This window comes from Octopus bimaculoides, chromosome 1 (assembly GCF_046866305.1).
Source record: "Octopus bimaculoides isolate indiv1 chromosome 1, ASM4686630v1, whole genome shotgun sequence".
Classification (NCBI taxonomy): Eukaryota; Metazoa; Mollusca; class Cephalopoda; order Octopoda; family Octopodidae; genus Octopus; species Octopus bimaculoides.
Genome location: NC_142928.1, coordinates 35,888,456 through 35,908,573, shown reverse-complemented (window position 1 = coordinate 35,908,573; position 20,118 = coordinate 35,888,456). Strand labels below are relative to the sequence as shown.

The following is a 20,118-nucleotide window of genomic DNA, read 5'->3' as shown; positions in this document are numbered from 1 at the left end:
CTCGTTGGCTGAAGTCGTATACACAATGCCTTAATAAAAGACGTGATGGTCACGTCTGAAACCTCTTTGATCACAGGTCTTGGGCTAGGTTGACCTGAGTTCATTTAACAACGAAAATAATAAATGGAAGGATGCATGTTGCAGAACAAATTAGATTCAGATAGGGAAAAAAAAAAAAAAAAGAAAACAAAAAGCAAAACTGAAAGGAAGATAACGCATACTTATGTAAGGGGGATAATTTCATTGTAAAAAGAGTGATTGGACTTCTCAGATTAAAAAAGAATTTTAATAAAGTCGTTAGTCACTGATGATCGAAACAGTATGCGAGTCCATTATACGCGTGTGCGTGTGACAATGCTTTCATTGCATGCATTTGTATAAAAGCACCGAGCTAACAATAGTAATGTTTGCTGACATCTCCTGACTACAAACCATCTTCTGTTTCTGCACTTTTGAAAGTGAAATAAAAGAAAAATCCCTTATTTGGAAAACAAAATAAGGAATTGTGAAAGGAAAGAATCAAGAAGTAAAACAATCTCAGTTACATACGTATTCATCTAACCCATGTTAGCATGGAAATATGGATGTAAAATTAATGATTGAATCAATGCAACTTGAAAACTGGAGCTTAGTTTATCTTGAAATGGCCAATTCAACCTAGATGGAACTTTAAAAACTTAGAATATAATAAAAGAATAAATACCACGAAGTATTTTGTCTGATATTCTACAAATTCCATGAAAACTGTCTAGTTTGTTTTAGACATTTTAATTCTATAGTTCAGTCATTAGGCAGCAGCTCCTGGTTAGATAAAGAAAGCTTGGATCTTTATGAATTGTCTCACAACTCATCATGAATTTACTGTTCCTTACCATGGTAGGGGACAGTCTACATTTCACTTCAAACAGGACAGAATAAGCCAAGCCAAAAGTCAGGATAAGAGTTTCTCTATGGTGTATTATGTTTAGTTGCTTTTAATCAAAGGTATCCTAGCCATGACCATGACTATTACAGTGAAACAGCACAATCCAAGGACATTGGTGGTGGAATGTGTGGGCAAATATTAAGTGAAATAAATTTTCTCTTGAAAGAGAGGTTGATTACTTTGAAGAGAGAGAGAGAGGAGGAGAGAGAAAGATATGTTTATCTGAAACTGCATTATCCAACACCATCATCATATTAACATCCAGTATTCCATGCTTGCATATCATCATCATTTAACATCTGTTTTCCATGTTGGCATGGGTTGAATGGGATCACAGGAGCTGGCTGGCAAGCTAGAGGGCTGCAACAAGCACCAGTCGTCTGTCTGTATGGCTGGATGTCCTTCCTAACACCAACCATTTTGCAGTGTATTGGGTGCCTTGTACATGGCACTGGTACAGGAGCTTTTTACGTGGCGCCAGTATGGGTGCCTTTTACGTGGAACTGGCAAGGGCACTCTCTATGTGGTGCCAGCACAGGTGCTTTTTATGTGGTGCAAAAATTCATTGTAGCTTATTTTTTATGGCCAGATGCCTTTCCTGTAGCCAAACCTCACTCATTTTCAAGCAAGGAGATATTTATAGCAGAAAACACTAGTCCAAAGTGCCAAGCAAAGAGACTGAACCCAAAACCAAATATGACAAGTGAACTCCTGAACTGCACAGCCATGCTTGCAGCTATTAAGGAAGGGTAAAAAAAGAAAAAGGAAAACAAACAAACAAAACATCAACTTACTCTTATTTTCAAACCAATAATTAGGCGATTGTATGTATTGTCATTGATCATGTGGGATGGAAAGTCCTTGTGTAACTGTTCGATAATATTAATGACAGTGTCAAAATATGAGAATTGTTCTTTATGAACAATGAAGTGAATGGTGGAACAGGCAAGTCGTGAATGGCAAACATCCAATGATTCCAGGTGACCATCGTTTCGTCTGCTAATACCTTAGGAATAAACAAGAAACAAAACAAAACCAGTGTTATTAAACGTGTAGTAGTGCAAGTTGGAAAATCTTCTATTCAGTGTTGTTGCTTAGCTTAGATCTCTGATCAAAGGAATTTCTGCCACTTATTTAAGAGTACATAATCTAATGTGTACTTTGCTTTTTTAAGACAGTAAGGTGCAGTTTTAGTGAGATCTTTCAGCTATTTCTAGCAAGCCAAACAACAGTTTAGTAGCTCCTTTGGAGTCCAATGTATCTTAGGTGTATTCCAGTAGGTGTTACTGTCAAAAAGTCTAGGAAAGAAGAATATAGAAGAATGAGTAACTAAGAACTTGACACAAACAGTATAGACAATTAGAAAACTATGTCTATGACTCACTGAAGAGGTCTAGTAAGACTGGAACATGTTTGGCATTGCTTCCCATACTTGATAAAATTGACATGGTATTAGTCACTGAAACCTTAATGCTACATTTACACCTCTGCATTAAATATTTTTAATTAGATGTTTGATGCTCATTGCATTAAACATGTTAACACTATCTTAAATACTGATTTTCATGTGAATGGCATCTCTGAGTAATTAACTTCAGTGGTTAATTTTTTTAAATGTGCTGATTTTAAATGCTTACTCAGGCAACATATTGTACACCTATCTTTTTTCATCATATCCTCATCACGATTTTGGCATGTATAGTGACTGAAACATGTCTGCTGTACATTTGAAAATGATTGGTGTAATATTAGTCATTACTCTATATTTTCTTTTCCTCAAGTATTTCTAATTAGATTTTTGTTTTGATGCTTGTTATATTAACTATCTCTTTCAAACATTGCAGTAATAAATAGACTCATGATAGTGCTATGATGTACATGCCTTTGCTTAACTCTTTTGTTGCTATATTTCTTGAAAAACACTGCCTTTGTTTCAATTAACTTTGAAAATAATAAGGAATTTAGTAAAATAAAGTTATTATTATTAAGCTGTAGTTTGGAACAAAAACTTATATGAAATTCTGATGGCAGGTTTTAATTTGGATCACCTTAAAAAGGGATGTTTGTATCACAGAATCAGGGTTGTCTCAGGCAGGTTGGCATCAAAAGACATAAAAGGTTTTAACAGTGCAAGAGGCATGAAATAAGTGTGCATTCAATTGTTGGTTGTCGTTATCTCTGCAGATTTTACCTCTTTCAATGATTAGAGAAATATATAAGGTACAAATATATGAAAGAATCATAAATATAATAGATTTGTAAATGTCATTTTTTTAAAAGTCTTATTTTGAAAGATCCGTGTTATTAGTTTTGATAAGACTTAAAAAGCATATGAAATATTTTTCAGAAAACTCACTTTGTATGATGGATTCAAAACGGTGATGGCATGCATAATCTAAGATCCAACTCTGCAGAAGTTTAGAAACTTCACTCATAATTTCCAGACATTCAGTCCTGGTTAATGATGTCCTGTCATTACTATTTGCTGTAATAATTAATTATAGAAACAATTGTAATAATAACAAACATGCATAGAAATTGAATACAATAAAAGCAAGTATTTCAAGAAATATGTTTTTCTTGTTGCTAAATTCTGAAATAATGGTTTCAAAATTTTGCACAAGGCCAGCAATTATGGGGGGAAAGTGTAAGACGATTACATCGACTACCAGTGCTCAATTGGTACTTATTTTATCGACCCCGAAAGGATGAAAGGCGAAGTCGACCCTGGCAGAATTTCAACTCAGAACGTAAAGACGAATGAAATACTGCCAAGCATTTCGCCCGGGGTGCTAACAATTCTACCAGCTCGCCACCTTGCTAAATTTTGAAATATCTGCAAGAACTGCACTATATTTGATGGCTAAAAGATGCAACCTAATTTTTCGCAGTACATATTCATGGAAAAAAACCTTAAAAGAGGCCTAACTTCGTATATAAGGCTTGGGGTGATTTTTTGAGATATTTTTAGGAAAAAAAAGTGTATCGTATGCCCCATTAAATACGGCGGTTTGCATGATATAGGACTAAGAAATGTTTCATGGTTTTATTACATTTTAGCAATCAGACTGTTTGTAATTTAACATTTATATATAATAAACAATAAGTTTACCCTTTAGAAATGTTCGCTAATATTATATTAGTTTTTCACTTTCGTAAAATATGAAGATCTTAGAACAAATTGAAACGTATTTTATAGTCGAAAGTTTGAATAAAATGTAAAATAAACAATTCTGCTGCATTTGAACTAATCACCAGGATTCAATGAAAACTTAATACACAAACAAACAATTTAAATAAAATACATTTCCTCTTAACGATGTAAAGACACGATGAAAATTATTAAACACTATTTGGCTTTGTTATTATAAATATTCAGAGCAAATGTCGTCATATTTTCCATGGTAGCCATATAAATAGATGCAGATACCTATTGAAATGGAATAAACATTTGATGTAAATGTCTGTGAAGGAAAACTATCTATTATATAAAAGATAATATAATATAAGATATATAAACAAACCTTTTAGTTGAGCGAAAACTGATTAACACTATTTCGCGCGCTAGAAGAAACCGTTTGAGTTGCTTCCCTTGTACCTCTTCATCACTTCTCTTCCGGAAGTTTCTCTTTCAAGATTATACTGGTGTTAAGTTCCAAATTTTGTATATATATATATATATGTGTGTGTGTGTGTGTGTAAGTACCTATGTATGTATATATGCATACATATACATATATAGGTACATACACACACACACACACACACACATATTAATAGACAGCAAAAGAATGAAAGAGACCTCGATATTATGTAAATAGAGGAATTTATCTGTAATATGTTATGTGACAATTATTCGGTTGTCATAATGACTCCGAGTTTCGGATGTCGGGGCGGAAACCTGCTCCGGTATCTCGTCAGTTATCGAGGCAATCAAAATATGCTATGAAAATGACCGTTAAACAAAGGGAAATTACTATGTAATTGCGAACTTTTAGGATGACAGTTAAATAAGGAGGAAAAACCGAAGGGGAGGACGTAAAAAGTAAAGAAGTAAAAATGCTCATAGCAATCGCGTATGCGCGCATGTACATACATACACATGCATAGCATGTACGTATTTTTAGATGTGTATTTGAATATAACTGTGCGCGTATGGGTATGCGCACGTGTGTGTGCGCATATGTATACGTGTACATGCATAGTTGCACATATATGTGCATCTATTGGCGTATGTGTGGGTGTGCATATATGTGTTTCATGCGAGTGTGAGTAAGCATATGCATATAGGCACATGTACGTGGGTGTGCGTGAGCGCATGTGTATGTACATGCACGCAAGCAAATTTATAGAAATTAGTACACAAGATAAGGAAATAATCTTCCATGCTAGAAAGACTTTACTTTTCAGTGAGAACGCAGAGTGGGTCAAGACTACCGATATAGAGGGTGCTTTCGATGTGAGCATGGGGGTCATATGATGGAGCAAGCATATGCGATCTCATTGGACTATTCCTACTCGATACGTTGGGCAAGACTTTTCCTTATGTATATTTCGCCATTTACAAAGATGATGCCCTAGCTTTAACTACAAATTCCAATGGACCAGCACAAGATCGCTTTAGGAAGGACATTATCCAAATGATGAAAACTTTCGGTCTTAGCATAACTACAGATATCAACTTGACGGTTTTCAATTTCCTAGATGTATCCTTAGATCTAAATAAGAATATTTATAAACCTTGTAGGAATCCCAACGATAGACTTAGTTATATTAATATGGGTTCCTACCATCCCCCCATAGTGTTAGCGTCTCATAAAGCGAGATTTCTTAAAAATTTAGTTAAAAACTTTAGCAAAAGAATTTCTAGCCTCTCCTTCGATAGGGATATTTTTAATAGCGTTGCTATAATAATGCTCTAAAAGATAGTGGATTTAGCGAGGAAATAACCTATTCTTCTTCCTCCTGCACCTTTTGTCTTTGAGAGTACTTTCGAAGGAGGAGTCAGCATGATTGATGGTGAGACGCCAGGCGTCACGATCCTTGGCAAGGGTGGACCACTGGCGATAGTCGATGTGACAGGCACCAAACGATTTTTTCAAACAGTCTTTGTGTCGCTTCTTTGGTGCCTCTCTGCTGTGACGTTCTGTGGTGAGTTCGTTGTACAACATGATCCTGGGCAGGTGATGATCCTTCATCCTGGAGACGTGCACTATTCAGCGTAGCTGGAACTTCAGCAGTGTGGCCTCGATACCGGTGAACCTTGTTTGTTTATTGTGGATAAAATCTCTCCGGTGGATGCTGAGGATGGTACGGAGGCAGTGCTGGTGGAACGCTCGAGGAGTTGTAGATGATGGCGATAAGTGACTCACGACAGACAGATACACACACCGCATACACACATACATGCATGCATGAGTGCGTGGGTGCATGCATACATACATATTACCCACTCTTTTTGAGTTTCTTGGATACGATCTTGAACTAAATGTACGGTCTGCCACCCCAGTTGCAGGATGTTTTTACGAGACACCACTCGTGTGAATGAACCTCAACTCATCCATCCATTAATTGTTCTTGTTTTTAATCCTGCAAAGTGTCTCCAACATCCTCCTCAATTGGCAAGCCTGGTGGGTGAGCCGAATTAGTCGCCCACCATCTGAGCATGAAATGGTGGCACAGCGGCAATCATTAGGCGGCACATGCACTCGACAGTTGCGCAAGGCCTTTAACATCTCTTATACCAATCATATATCAAACAAGTCACTATTATGGATCTTTACCGCCCGTCAGCCAGACAATGAAAAACAAGTAAAATTCGCAGGCCAGTGTTTTCATCGAACAGATCAGCCTGACAGTTTTTTTATTCTGTGGTCTCGTGGAGACGTTCAGGCCTGGTGGTGCGGCCCGCATGACATATGTTCATGGTCTTATGCGGGACACGGGACTGTGCACTATCTCAGAGTTGACACGTTCGATATCATCTCACACAGCCTGGAGTAAGATCTGCAGTTGGAGTCGACGTTCACGAGTTGTGTGGCATAGTTTAAAATATATGTAGTGAAACTAACACCTCGATCGCCATTACATACAAAATTACCCACTCCTATTATAGGTGCTGATTTTTTACACCACTTCGGCCTCCTGGTCGACGTCAAAAAACGTAGACTCGTTGATACAACAACCGACCTCACTGTACGCAGTATAACCGCACGTTTGTCCACAGTAGGTCCAGTCATGTTACGGAAAGAGACCAGCCGATTCGAAGCACTCCTCCGTAAATATCCGGACATCACCCGACCACTATTTAAACACAAGGACGTCAAGCACGGGATTACGCACCATATTGAAACCACCGGACCACCTGTTGCCTCGCGACCGCGAAGACTACCTCCAGACCGCCTGCGGGTCGCTAAAGAAGAATGGCGATAGCAGTTTTGTATCTAATGGCGATAGGTAGTTTCGCTACATATATATATAGTAAAAAAAATGCAGCCAATGCACCTAGTAAAGTTGTTGACGTTAAGAAGAGTATCCAGCCGTACCAACCATGCCTAAGCAGACACTGGAGCACAACTAAGTCTTCTGGTTTATTGAATCCTATTAAAATCACCTAACCCATGGAAGATGGACGTTAAATGATGAAGATGATGACAGCGACGACATATGTATAAAATCACGTACACGCACACGCACACGCACGCATGCACATAAATATATGTGAACGAGGAGTTATGACCTCAATTTTCGTAACTTTAGCATTCGTTAATTTTTTTGTCCAGATTTATATTTTGAAACATGAACAGGACGTCATCAACACTCTTAAAAACATATATCTGAAAACTGTTATTTACAGATAGACATTTAAAATAATTAACAGGAAACAAAATCGGAAAGGAGTGGTAATAGAGAATGATCTGAAACTTTACGTTAAACGTTCACAATATAATTGTAATGAAAACCCTCAAAAACATATGCCAGCAAAATTTCATTTAAAAACATGCAACATTTTTTGCAAAGTTACGGGTATACGAAGTCTGAGGGGGTACTGAGTAAGTTGAAATCTCTTTAGTAGAAGTAAAAATGACGAGGAGTGTACTGCCACCTTGTGAGAACCCTTACACAACATTTTAATCAAACAGGTATCAACTTGATGCAGAAGCTTTTCAAGAGTGCCGAAAGATTCTATATTCTTTAACTTGTTTCTGTCATTTGACTGCGGCCATGCTGGAGTACCGCCTTAAAGGGTTTCTAGTCAAAGAAATCGACCCCAGAACTTATTCTTTGTAAGCCTAGTGCTTATTCCATCGGTCTCTTTTACGAACTGCCAAGTTACAGGGAAGTAACCATACTAACATGGGTTGTCAAGTGATGGGACACACACACACACACACACACACAAATATACGACAGGCTTCTTTCGGTTTCCGTCTACCAAATCTACTCACAAGGCTTTGGTCGGCCCGATGCTATATTAGAAAACACTTGCTCAAGATGCCAAGCAGTGAGACTGAATTCAGAACCATGTGGTCGAGAAGCAAGCTTCTTACCACACAGTCACAAGTCACGCCTGCGCCTATATATATATATATATATATATATATATATATATATAGCATCTAGCCTTCGGCCGTTTGGACCCTGTTGTGTCCATCACCCTGATTGGCACTTATTTGCGCGGCATTTGTCACCAGTTCCGTTTCGCGCCAAGGTGAATACCGACCTATAGTGGCCTGCTGTTAAGGTCACGTGAGAGAGTGTTTTTGTGCTGTTTCTGGAGCCCCTTTTTACCTATAAATAGCCCTGCTTCATCCACGCCAGTTTGTCTTCGATTTCAGACTTCTCACAGGTCTGGTCGTTTGACCACACACCAACCAGCCAGTTTCCAGCGACGACGTCAACACTACCGTTCTACTGTCTTCTACAGTCCCGTCGCCAGCGCCAACACCACCACCAGAGTACACACCAACAACAGCAACCGCGGTTCCTTCTCAACACTGTTTGTGTGGATTGTTTCCACCTCGAAAATAACAGCCAGAATCTTCTGTACCAAGTAACCGGCCGCAGCATCGACGCTCAACTTCACACACAATATGTGACACCTCAGCTCTGCTATTCGGCCACGACCTCTTGTGTACAGACATTCTACCTACTGTGTAACTCTTCTATGAACTGGTACTTTCTTATCTTTGTGTTCAGGACTCTTATACTCGATGTTACACACTCTCGTACACGAAGGCCTGTCTTATGTATTGTATTACTTATATTGCCGCATACACACACACACATATTATTGTATACACACTCTTGTACACGAAGGCCTGTCTTATGTATTGTGTTACTTATATTGCCGCATGCACGCACACACAGACACACAGTTCACTATTCTAATAAAACTTACTCTCTATATATATCTAACGGTTGTCTATCTCACTTTTCTTGCTGGTACTTGCTGGCATCTCACATACGAGCCCTCTTATATTATATTACATGTTTTGTAGCGACCGTGCGACGCGTTAAAAGGAGCCTCTTCCAATTCGTCGCCATTCTCCTTTGGTTCGCACGGTTGTTATCTACACACACACACACACACACACACACACACACACACACACACACACACACACACACACACACACACACACACACATACACACACATATATATATATATATAATTATGTGTATTTCTTCTATCTTAATGAATAAAAATACTTCTGATAGAATAAATGGGTTAATAGAAACCAATGTAGCAAAGAACACAAAATAACTGTGGTTTAGTTCCTGTTTTTAAGGCAGGAACTCCTTGAAATTTTGGGTATTTGAGTATATTTAAGAATTTAAGGAATGGAGAAAACGCATGTTATATCTGTCAAGTTTGAAAACAATTACGGGTGAATGTGTTTGACTAAAATCCCTTGAATGCGATATCCTAGCATGACAGCAGTTCAATGACTAAAACAAGAAAAAGATAACAGGTATCGGCTAGCTGTTAACAATTTGCAGAATTGTATTCAAATTATAATAATGATGAAATTATTGTGTATATATATATATATAATCTTAATGACCACTTGTTAGAAATATTCAGTTTGTTTAATAGATACTGAAGTTGATAATGAACATTTTTGTGTAAAAAGTAGTCTTAATGGAGCAGCAAATAATTTGTCCATTTCAATTTGTGTTATGTTCACTTATATATATTGAGGTCATTACTTTATGGAGCTATTGGAACAGAATGAGGGAGGTTAGATGGAATATTTTCCTTCGCAGCTATACCAGTATACGTAGAACTCAAATGGTCAGAAATTTGTGTTCCTTGTTGTCCACAAACACACACACACACACACACACACATCTCCCTCTCTCACTCTATATATATTATTTTATTCTTATATTTACTTCAGTCATTTGAATGTGGTCATGCTGGAGCACCGCCTTTAGTCGAGCAAATCGATCCCAGGACTTATTCTTTGTTAGCCTAGTACTTATTCTATCGGTCTCTTTTGCCGAACTGCTAATTTACGCGGACGTAAACACACCAACATCGGTTGTCAAGCGATGGTGGAAGGACAAGCACAGACACACAAACTTATATACATATATATATATATATATATATATATATATATATATATACACATATATATATAGACATATATAATTGAGATTCATTTGAATTAGGTACTTAAGTTGAAGCACTAAGTCAGTCCGGTATTATCCGCACAGCTCGGAAATGAATGAAATCAAAATAAGCAACAGGATATGAAGTAGTAATGCAGTACGACCGTTTCAAGTGGCTCCGTTTAATTAAGGTCGTACTGTATTACTACTTCATATCCTGTTGCTTATTTTGATTTTATATATATACATGTGTGTGCGTGTTACTTTTTTATGTCATTCCGCAAAGGGACGTATAGAATATCTGTCAAGTTTGAAAACAATTAGGGGTGAATGTGTTTGACTAAAATCCCTTGAATGCGATATCCTAGCATGGCAGCAGTTCAATGACTAAAACAAGAAAAAGATAACAGGTATCGGCTAGTTGTTAACAATTTGCAGAATTGTATTCAAATTATAATATTGATGAAATTATTGTGGATAGTGCTCAGGTGTACTACAACTCATCAAAGGTGCATGTACAGTATATAAAATTATATACAAAAGTCAGGAAAGTGAACAGTATATGAGTCATGATATACATGTGTGCATGCGTATGGAGTGGGGGATAGTAAGTGTAGTGTTGGCGAATTTCAGGAAGCATGGAGGTTTTAAAGGATGAAATGTCTGGGCAACTAACAACTGATGCAGGTAGTTTGTTCCATGCTTCAGAAAGTCTGAGTGTGAAAAAATGTTTCCGAAAGTCAGGGGAGCTGTTCTGTTTTCTATCTTTGTTGGCATGCCCACGTATATCAGATATGTGGAACTCAAAAAGGTGTTCAAGGTGGTTGTTGGCGCGATGGTTAATGATTTTGTGGGTGTTTACTAAATCATTTGCTAGACGTCGGAGCTTCAGTGTATCTATGCCCAGGGAAGCAAGGTGTTCAGAGCATGGTAGATGTCTAATGGAAAGTATTCGCTTGGCTGCACGTATCTGAATAGTTTCCAGGAGGTCAATGTCCTGAGCATGATAGGGGTTCCAGACTGGTAATGCAAATTCTTAGGTGTGGCCGCACCATTACCATAAACAGTTTTATATAGATAACTGGGGAGCGGCTGTTCCACTGTAATTACAGCGAACCGTGTGGAATGATCTTATTTGAAAATATATCAGCTTCAAAAATATCAAAATGGTTCTTAAGGAAGAAATCGTTAGTCATATGTATGAAAACTCTTAGCGCCACTGGTATGGAATTGAAGGTTTCCATTTGGCGTAATTGGACATTCTACAACACAGTGTATAATTTATTTGAAATAAGATATTTCTTTCATTTTTACTGGATGTTGTGAATTTCCAACCATCATCGAAATTTGTAACATTTATGTCATTTTTAAGAACATTAGTAGCATAAACGAATTGATAAATTAAAATCCAGTAAGCACTTTCACAGCGCTCAAGGAATGTCCTGAGTTATTTCCCTTATTTAACACTCTTCCGTGTGTTTTCTTTCTCGTTACATTATACTAAGGAACAATATTATACAGTAATTATTTGGTATAATCGGTTTAATATATTACTGGAGTAATATCTCACTACATACAGAAAGAGAAAAAGAAAAGTCAACAAAAACTGATAGGATTTGAACCATAAATAATAATGTAGCACGTAAAATACGGAATCCATTCCGGTAATCAGTGTTTGTGCAAAGCTTTTGGAGTTACTTCCCTTACATTAAGAAATCGCTGTTTCTCTGTTTTCGTTCGCTTATTTATTTGTATTAATATTTCCGTTGCACAAAGTACTAGACTTGTGAGGAGTTGTGATGTTTATCTCTCAATAAAGGCATTAGTGACAAAAATGAAGCGAAATGGTCACAACCATGAATTGTACATCGCCTTTTGAACAATTTCCATCAGGAGCAAACGTTTACGCTGATCACGTGGGATGTTGACAGAAATAATATTGATTCTCAATGTCAACACTAGGTTTGTCGTGTTGTTGGATAATCGATTGGATAGATTCAATATATGTTTCAATTATTAACTAGACACCGGGTCACAAATGTAGGCTATGGGTATGGTCGCTTAAACCGTCATCAAGTGAGATTTGAACTCAGAACTGAGAGAGAGAGAGAGAGAGAGAGAGAGAGAGAGAGAGAGAGAGAGAGAGAGCAAACTGCTTTTATTTTGTTTAGTTCCAGGTCATCCTAATTCATCAGACAGATATGATCAAAGGCGTTCCAACCATGAGTGTCTTGTGTTTTATGTGTATATAGGACTATATTATAAGTCGGTAGGGACTGATTCGAGGGAAAAAATCAAATGATTACATAGTGGCTCACTTGTTGACACAAGGTGGTCTACAATAACTACCAACATCGTCAACCATAGTGTCCTATCGTATATATGCAACTACTAGAGAAAACGACGAGGTCCTTTCAAGATTGCTCTGTTAGCCAGAAAGAGCAGCTAAATCGACAGTCATAGCCAGAATGCAATCAATCTTCTTCTCATTGACATCTCACCTGGAATTAAACAGTAACAACAGAAACAGCATCACTCTTAATAAGGGTTTGAATGAGAGTGCCTGTATATAGTGAAGGGGCCTAGTGCACCTGAGCAGTTGTAGTGCACCTGAGCACTGTATACAATAATTTCATTATTATTATTCTAGTGTTTTGAAAATAAAGGGACACATTGAATAATGTATTGCATTAAAAAAATGATACATAATGTCGAAGAGGCGGTCCTTTGATTAGAAGTCTGTTCATTCACGATCTTATTTCTTATTAGGTCAGCCTGGTGAAAAATAAAAATACGAGTCGTTTGTTGTAAAGACTTCAGAGTGACCTCCCTTTATTTAAAAATAATTTCTTCCTCGGCTTTCTCTGTCCCCCCCCCACCACTCTGCCACTTCGTAATTATGTAATTAAACAAGCTTTGGTGAATACTTTTGTAAAAATAATTTTTCCTTTTCAAATATGATATTAAAAAAAAAAAAAACTTATTTTTAATTCTCACTTCAAATATTTTCCCTTTAATTTGCCCACCCACCAAACTAGGTTTTTTAAATTACAAGACTTAAGTGAAAACTGCTTATTACGAGCATGGATAACGTCATCAAACGGGTTTTGTTATCAAAACTAGCGGGTCCTAAACTCTTTATATAAAATGAATTTAAAATTATCCACTTATTACAATCAAAGCATCAAATATAGTCATCGAAAATTTCAAGTAAACTACGATACAACTATTATAATCATTATAGAGATCAAAAGATAATCGCGCTAACTACAGAGTCGAGGTAGGTGTGCGGTGATGGTGATAATGGCAGTCATATGTTAGCGTTGGGAGTAGAGATACAGGTGTGTTAAGTTTTGTTGGTGTAGCTGGCGGTGTTGTCGTACATACTTTATGGAGGAAGTCGTTTATCAAAACTACAGATAATGTTACTAAATGGTTATTAATAATATTAGTGGGTGGCAAACACAATGTAAAACGAAGTTAGTACACAGTTGCGGATATCGTAGAAGACAGAAAATAATTTATCCTCTCATTGTATCACATTTAAATTTGTTTATATTTCTAAACTATTCAGGTTTTATGCTCTGTAGATCAGTTCTATTTTCTTTTAATGTATGAATATATTTCAAATTTTATAGAAATTAACAATTCGATTCATCGAGCGTGATATCTACATGTTTTTCAAATGTAAGCATGTTTAAACATTGAAATAATAAATGAATTTTTTTCATTTCTATGGTATTTGAAACTGCCTACTGACTTTTTAAAAGAGAAATGTTTTTAAATGAGGAATTTTGATAACCTATTTAAAACGCACAATATTTATGGCCCATTATCATTTCAAGACAGTCGCTTTATATGTCTATGAAACATACCACAAGGCTTGCCAGAGAAAATGTTTCTCGGAAGATGGTGCAAGGCTGGAACAGTACTTTGGAAGTGGTGCATTCTCCAAGCAAGGCGAGAAGTTACTTTGCTATCATTTTCAGTGGCTGCTCATCATTCAATCTTCAATAACACAAACATGAATTAACCAGAGAGCATGGTAAAGTTCATAACGTATCAAGTACATCAAGAGTAAAATAAACCCACATCTAGAGTTTGCATCTTCGATGTTCAACCAAGCACCTCATTGAGAATACTACACACTCCGTGGATGGCAAGGCTCTTGAGCAGCATGGACAGCCAACTTCAGTAACAAACTGGAGCCGCAATTTTTTGTCGAGAGGTCCTTCGAGAAACCAGCTATGGCATTTAATAATAGGAAAAGGTTGTCACTAAAAAGAATTAGTTTAGGTTTAAGATACAAAAAGCATATATTAGGATCAAATAACCGTGATGCTTTGATCCCAGAGAAATAGTTTCTTTTGATGCTTTTTAAATAAACTTAAATTTGATAAAAGATCCTTCAATAAAGCAGACCGCAGTGACTGCATCTGAAATGCTGCAACCTGACTCACGGGTAGAATTGTTCATTCTGGTCTTAAACTACTTGTTAACCACATAGATAATGACAGTAATGTGTGCTGTGTGCAATATTGGCAAAGGATCTAGACAGCTGTTCTGAAGCAAACCAAATTGAAAGCATGAGACGAGTACAAAATGCCTCACAAACTTGCATTTGACACTCTTGATCGCACGTTACAAGATCTCAGACTCAACAGGTCATAGACAGAGTCATAGCTTTGCTTTCTAACGATTTTAGGTAAACTCTGCCAGTCACATCAAACAGTACATCTTATAGAACGCAGAGTATGTGTAAAATGAAAACAACTTTATTGGCACCATAAATTTTTTGCTTCGACACACAAATGGTATTGGGGTTTTGTCAGCTATTCTTGTATTTTTAAAGAGTTTCAGGTGCATCTACATTTTGCAGTGACATAATGGGTGTTCCTTATTTTAGTTGCAGATAATGAGAAGGGTTAGCAGTAGGCTGAAGTGAATTGCGGAACTTTGTGGATAACTGGCAGAAGCGTTAACGTCAACTGCAATTTGATCTGACAACGCGTCAAGATTATGCTGGTGTCTGTTGAATAATAATGACATTCTTATCCAGCAAAATGTAATTTCGGGGAGCTTGAACGGCACGTTCACAAATCCACTTATAGTTTCTGTAATCGTATGAGAGTCTACGACACACGTTCAATAGCATTTATAGCATTTCCTGAGATTTGTTGATGAGAACTCCACATTATTTTTTCTGATGAGTTGAGAAAAAATCTCAAAGAAATTAGTTTCTGGAGACGAGAGAAAATATTTCATTTTTATTCCAGCTTCTAGTTTGAAATTTGCAGTTAATAGAGTTGCCTCGGCGGCCAAGTTTGCGAAAGAGAACTAACAGTCAGTTATCATCTGGCACGGAGAATGAAAATATCCAAATGACAAAAATAGAAAAAAATAGTAGAGAGAGAGAAGGGGAGAAGGAGAGAGAGAAGGGGAGAAGGAGAGAGAGAAGGGGAGAAGGAGAGAGAGAAGGGGAGAAGGAGAGAAGGAGAGAGAGAGTGAGAGATTCAAGGTGGTGGACACGTCATTGTTAATGGCTGTCTCAATCTCCCCAGAGAGCTTAGAGATGAAAGCAATGAGACGATAGTTGGGCGGCTCGAGGGCTACTTTCCTTTGGAATGGGACATCCGGAAGTATGTTTCCAAAATGTCAGGGTATATCTCCGTAGAGAGCGAGAGATTAAAGAGTTTAATGAATATTGAAGCAAGTTCTGGGACACAATGCTTGAGTATAATGACAATAACCTTGTCCGGGTCAGTAGGTTTGCAGTTTTGAAGCAGCCGGAAATATTTCCGCACTTGGCAAGTGTAGATACGGATGTGGTGGTTGTGGTCTAATGAAATGGAAGGGGTACATTCGGAGGTGATTGGTCAAAGGTGTTTTTATCACACCAGAATGAGTATGCGCTAGAATACGCCAAAGACTTTTCATTAGTAGAATATGCTAGAAGTGACTTTCTATTGAACAATAGGATAAATTGATGAAGTGATTTTTAGAAAGTGTGATGGAATGTGTGAAGTTCGATCTTCGTGAAGCCCGTGGGATAACATATTTCTTTGTTTTGACAACTGGAACAGTGCTGATTGTGTTTGATTAGTAACACAGACTTCGGCAGAAGGGAAATTTTAAGGCATTGTATTACAATACTCATCTCGGAGTTTAGGCATAAATGAATAAGTGCTTGTGTAGATGAATAAACATGTTTGGCAATCATATACATATACATGTATGTACAACTGATACATACACAGGCATATACGTACCCACGTGAATGCATTCGAGGATTGGCAGAAAAGGTCATGGCTGACCAAGTGTTGCCGTATTTGGATCCCATTCATGAAGAAGGTTTCATCTTGTTTGACAAAAACTTATCAACGGAAGATATGACATCATCATTATTGCACTGCGATACTGGTTTCCAGCCAAGTGTTTTTCATGTTGGGGGAAAATGATATTTAGATGGGGCCAAATCAGGAGAATAGGAAGAGTGATCAACCAGTTCAAAGCCACAGTCACGTACAACAGCCATTGAAACCAAGGACTTGTGTGCTGGAGTATATTCGTAAAGAGAAGGTATGAAATTTATTATAAGCTCTGGTTAAGAATATATACTGATTACTTGTTTGAGGAGCTAAGAGTAAACATGTCCTTTGAATTCTGACCAATGGTTATTTCTAATATAATAGAATCAGAAGCAAAATATATTCAGTCAAAGATTAAAGCGGGAAGGAAGGTAAGAAAATGCTTTGCTACGTTGTAGAGAGAAAGAGAGAAAGAAAAGGGAAGAGAAAGAGAGAGAGAGAGCAGGAGAGATGGAGAGATAGAGAAAGATAGACAGATAGAGAGAGAGTAAGAGAGATGGAGAGAGAGAAAGAGTAAGACAGATGAAGAGAGATAGGGATAGAGACAAAAATATAGGTAGAGAGAGAGAGAGAGAGAGAAGAAGAAGAAGAAGAAGAAGAAGAAGAAGAAGAAGAAGAAGAAGAAGAAGAAGAAGAAGAAGAAGAAGAAGAAGAAGAAGAAGAAGAAGAAGAAGAAGAAGAAGTATCTGTTTCAAAATATTTGAAGATGTCGTGTAAATTCTTGCTGGATTTAATCATGAGTGGTGTCAAGAATTGTTGAGCCTCAAAGTTACATGTAAGTAGTTCATAGCCGTTCACCGTTGGTTCTTTGATGATTTTTAGTTCGACCTCATTGAAATAGAGAGATGTAAGTTTTTCGGTGTCTACGAGTTTGTTAAGGTTTAAATTTGATTAAAAACAATAGATGTCTTCTTTGTAAGAAATCATTTTAATTTTTAGAAAATTTGATTCCAGTCGGGATATGTTCTGTCGATATCGATTATTTTCACTTTCCTCCAAACCTTTTTTCTAACCACAAGGCCTGAAATTTTTGGGAAGGGACTAGTCAATTACATCACCCCTCACAAGGCTCAACTGGTACTGTTTTTATCGACCTCGCAAAGGTTCAAAGGCTAAGTCGACCATGGCAGGATCTGAGCCTAGAATGTAAAATCCGAAAGAAATGCAGCTAAGCATTTTGTCCGGCGTGGTAATGACTCAGCCTTCGTTTTATGTAACCAAATAGATAGATTTCAGTTAAATACGGTCTTCCACGCGTGTAGGATAAATTCTGTTTTCTCATGTTTGTTAATAATTATAGCTTGATTTTTACATGCCCCCCCCCCCCCCCCGATGGGTCTTTTAGTTTCCGTCTACCAAATTCATCAACAAGGCTTTGTTCGGCTCGAGGCTACAGAAGATACATGCCCAAGCTACCACGTAGTGCACTAAACTCGGAACCATGTGATTGGGAACCCAAGCTACTTATCACACAGCCATATCTGCGCCTATACATACATACATATATATATATATATATACATACATACATACATATATATATATATATATATATATATATATATATATATTGGGTCAACATATAGATAATGCGGTTTTTTATACTTCTTTTATTTTTCAAAATTAAGATAAGCAAAGTTCTTTTTTAACCTAAAATATACCTTCCTTCATCTTCTACAATGCTCTTCCGTCTATCTGGTAGACTTGCAAGGCACCTCTTCCAAAATTCACATTCCCGTAACGAAAAATACTCTTCCAGTCCTGTTCTGACCTCGTCTACGGAATTCATATCTTTTCCGTCCAAAAATGATTTTGATGACTGCAGAATAAATGATAATCAGATGGGGCAATGTTCGGCGAATATGGTGGGTGGTTGGGGCATCGTTTCCCATTCAAGATGCTTTAGCCTTTGAAATGCCATCCTCGCTGTATGTGGGCGAGCATTATCCTAACAGAAAAACAACTTTCGTTCTGAAACCAAAGATGGTCGTTTTTCTTCTAGCGCTCAAGCTGCTCGCAGTAGATCTCCTTTGTTATCGTTTGGTTTGGGTTTAAAAGTTTAAAGTTGAATAAACCCTTCATACACACACACACACACACACACACACACACGCACACACACACACACACACACACACACACATACATACATACATCATACCCACATGCATCATAGCCACCCCACCGACGCATAATGTTATAAAAACAGTCTCACATTCAATTTATATTACCTAGCGGTTTCATGCTGAAGAACATTCCAAAAGTGGAGAGGAAAATCAACAATCATCGGACATAACTCAATTCTTCATTTTGCTGAATTATGAAAAATTATTGGGCAACTACATACATATAACTATATATATATATATATATATATATATATATATATATATATATATATATATATATATATATATATATATATATACATATATATATATAAAAGAAATAATTATGATTCAGTTGAAATAGGTAATTAAGCTGAAGCACCAAGTCAGTTCGGTATTATTCGCACAGTTCGAAGGTGAATAAAATCAAAATAAGCAACAGGATATCAAGTAGTAATGCAGTGCGACCGTTTCAATGCAATTAAATGGAGTCGCTTGAAACGGTCGTACTGCATTACTACTTGATATCCTGTCGCTTATTTTGATTACACACACACACACACACACACACACACACACACACACACACACACACACACACACACACACACACACACATAATCTGTGTATTACGTAATCTACAATAATACTAAGCTCTTAAACCCCAAATCAGAACTCTGATAATAATGAACCTTTATACACTAACTTTATTATAACATACTTTCACGGTGGTGCACCAGCATGACCGCAGCCACTTGGCTGAAACACATAAATAAATAAATACTTACACAACTATACATGGCATCTTTAATATAGCTCTACCTGTCATAAAGCTTAATGATTACAAGTATTTCTATTATTCTAATACTTCATTTTTAATAATCCAACCACGTATTCCAAACACAAAATTCAAATAATTTAATTTATTTTATTTCTATGTTCCATCAACAATCTTTATAATTATCACTCACTAATTATACTCTAATTGATATGTAAAAAACTGAAGTAGCCACTTCCGGGTATGCTTTTAGTTTTCATAGTTGACTTAATCAATAAGTATTTTAACTTTTCATTTATTTGAAATTAATTTAAAT

The 20,118-nt window shown here is 36.9% G+C and overlaps 1 protein-coding gene across 3 annotated transcripts in view; it reads right to left on the bottom strand.

Moving 5' to 3' along the window:
* Window positions 1–20,118, bottom strand: part of LOC106874902 (uncharacterized) — a 52,641-nt gene that overhangs the window by 31,411 nt on the left and 1,112 nt on the right. For 2 of the 3 annotated variants that reach the window (XM_089350314.1, XM_089350305.1), the window contains exons 1-3: window positions 4,450–4,505; window positions 3,282–3,410; window positions 1,720–1,931 (exon numbers count right to left, since the gene is read on the bottom strand). Coding sequence is in view for 2 of the 3 variants with exons in the window: in XM_089350305.1 (XP_089206431.1) it covers window positions 1,720–1,931; window positions 3,282–3,360 (291 nt within the window). In the remaining variant the exon portion in view is untranslated. Of the gene's footprint in view, window positions 1–1,719; window positions 1,932–3,281; window positions 3,411–4,449; window positions 4,506–20,118 lie in introns of those variants that run through there. The other variant, XM_089350307.1, reaches the window with a different exon arrangement.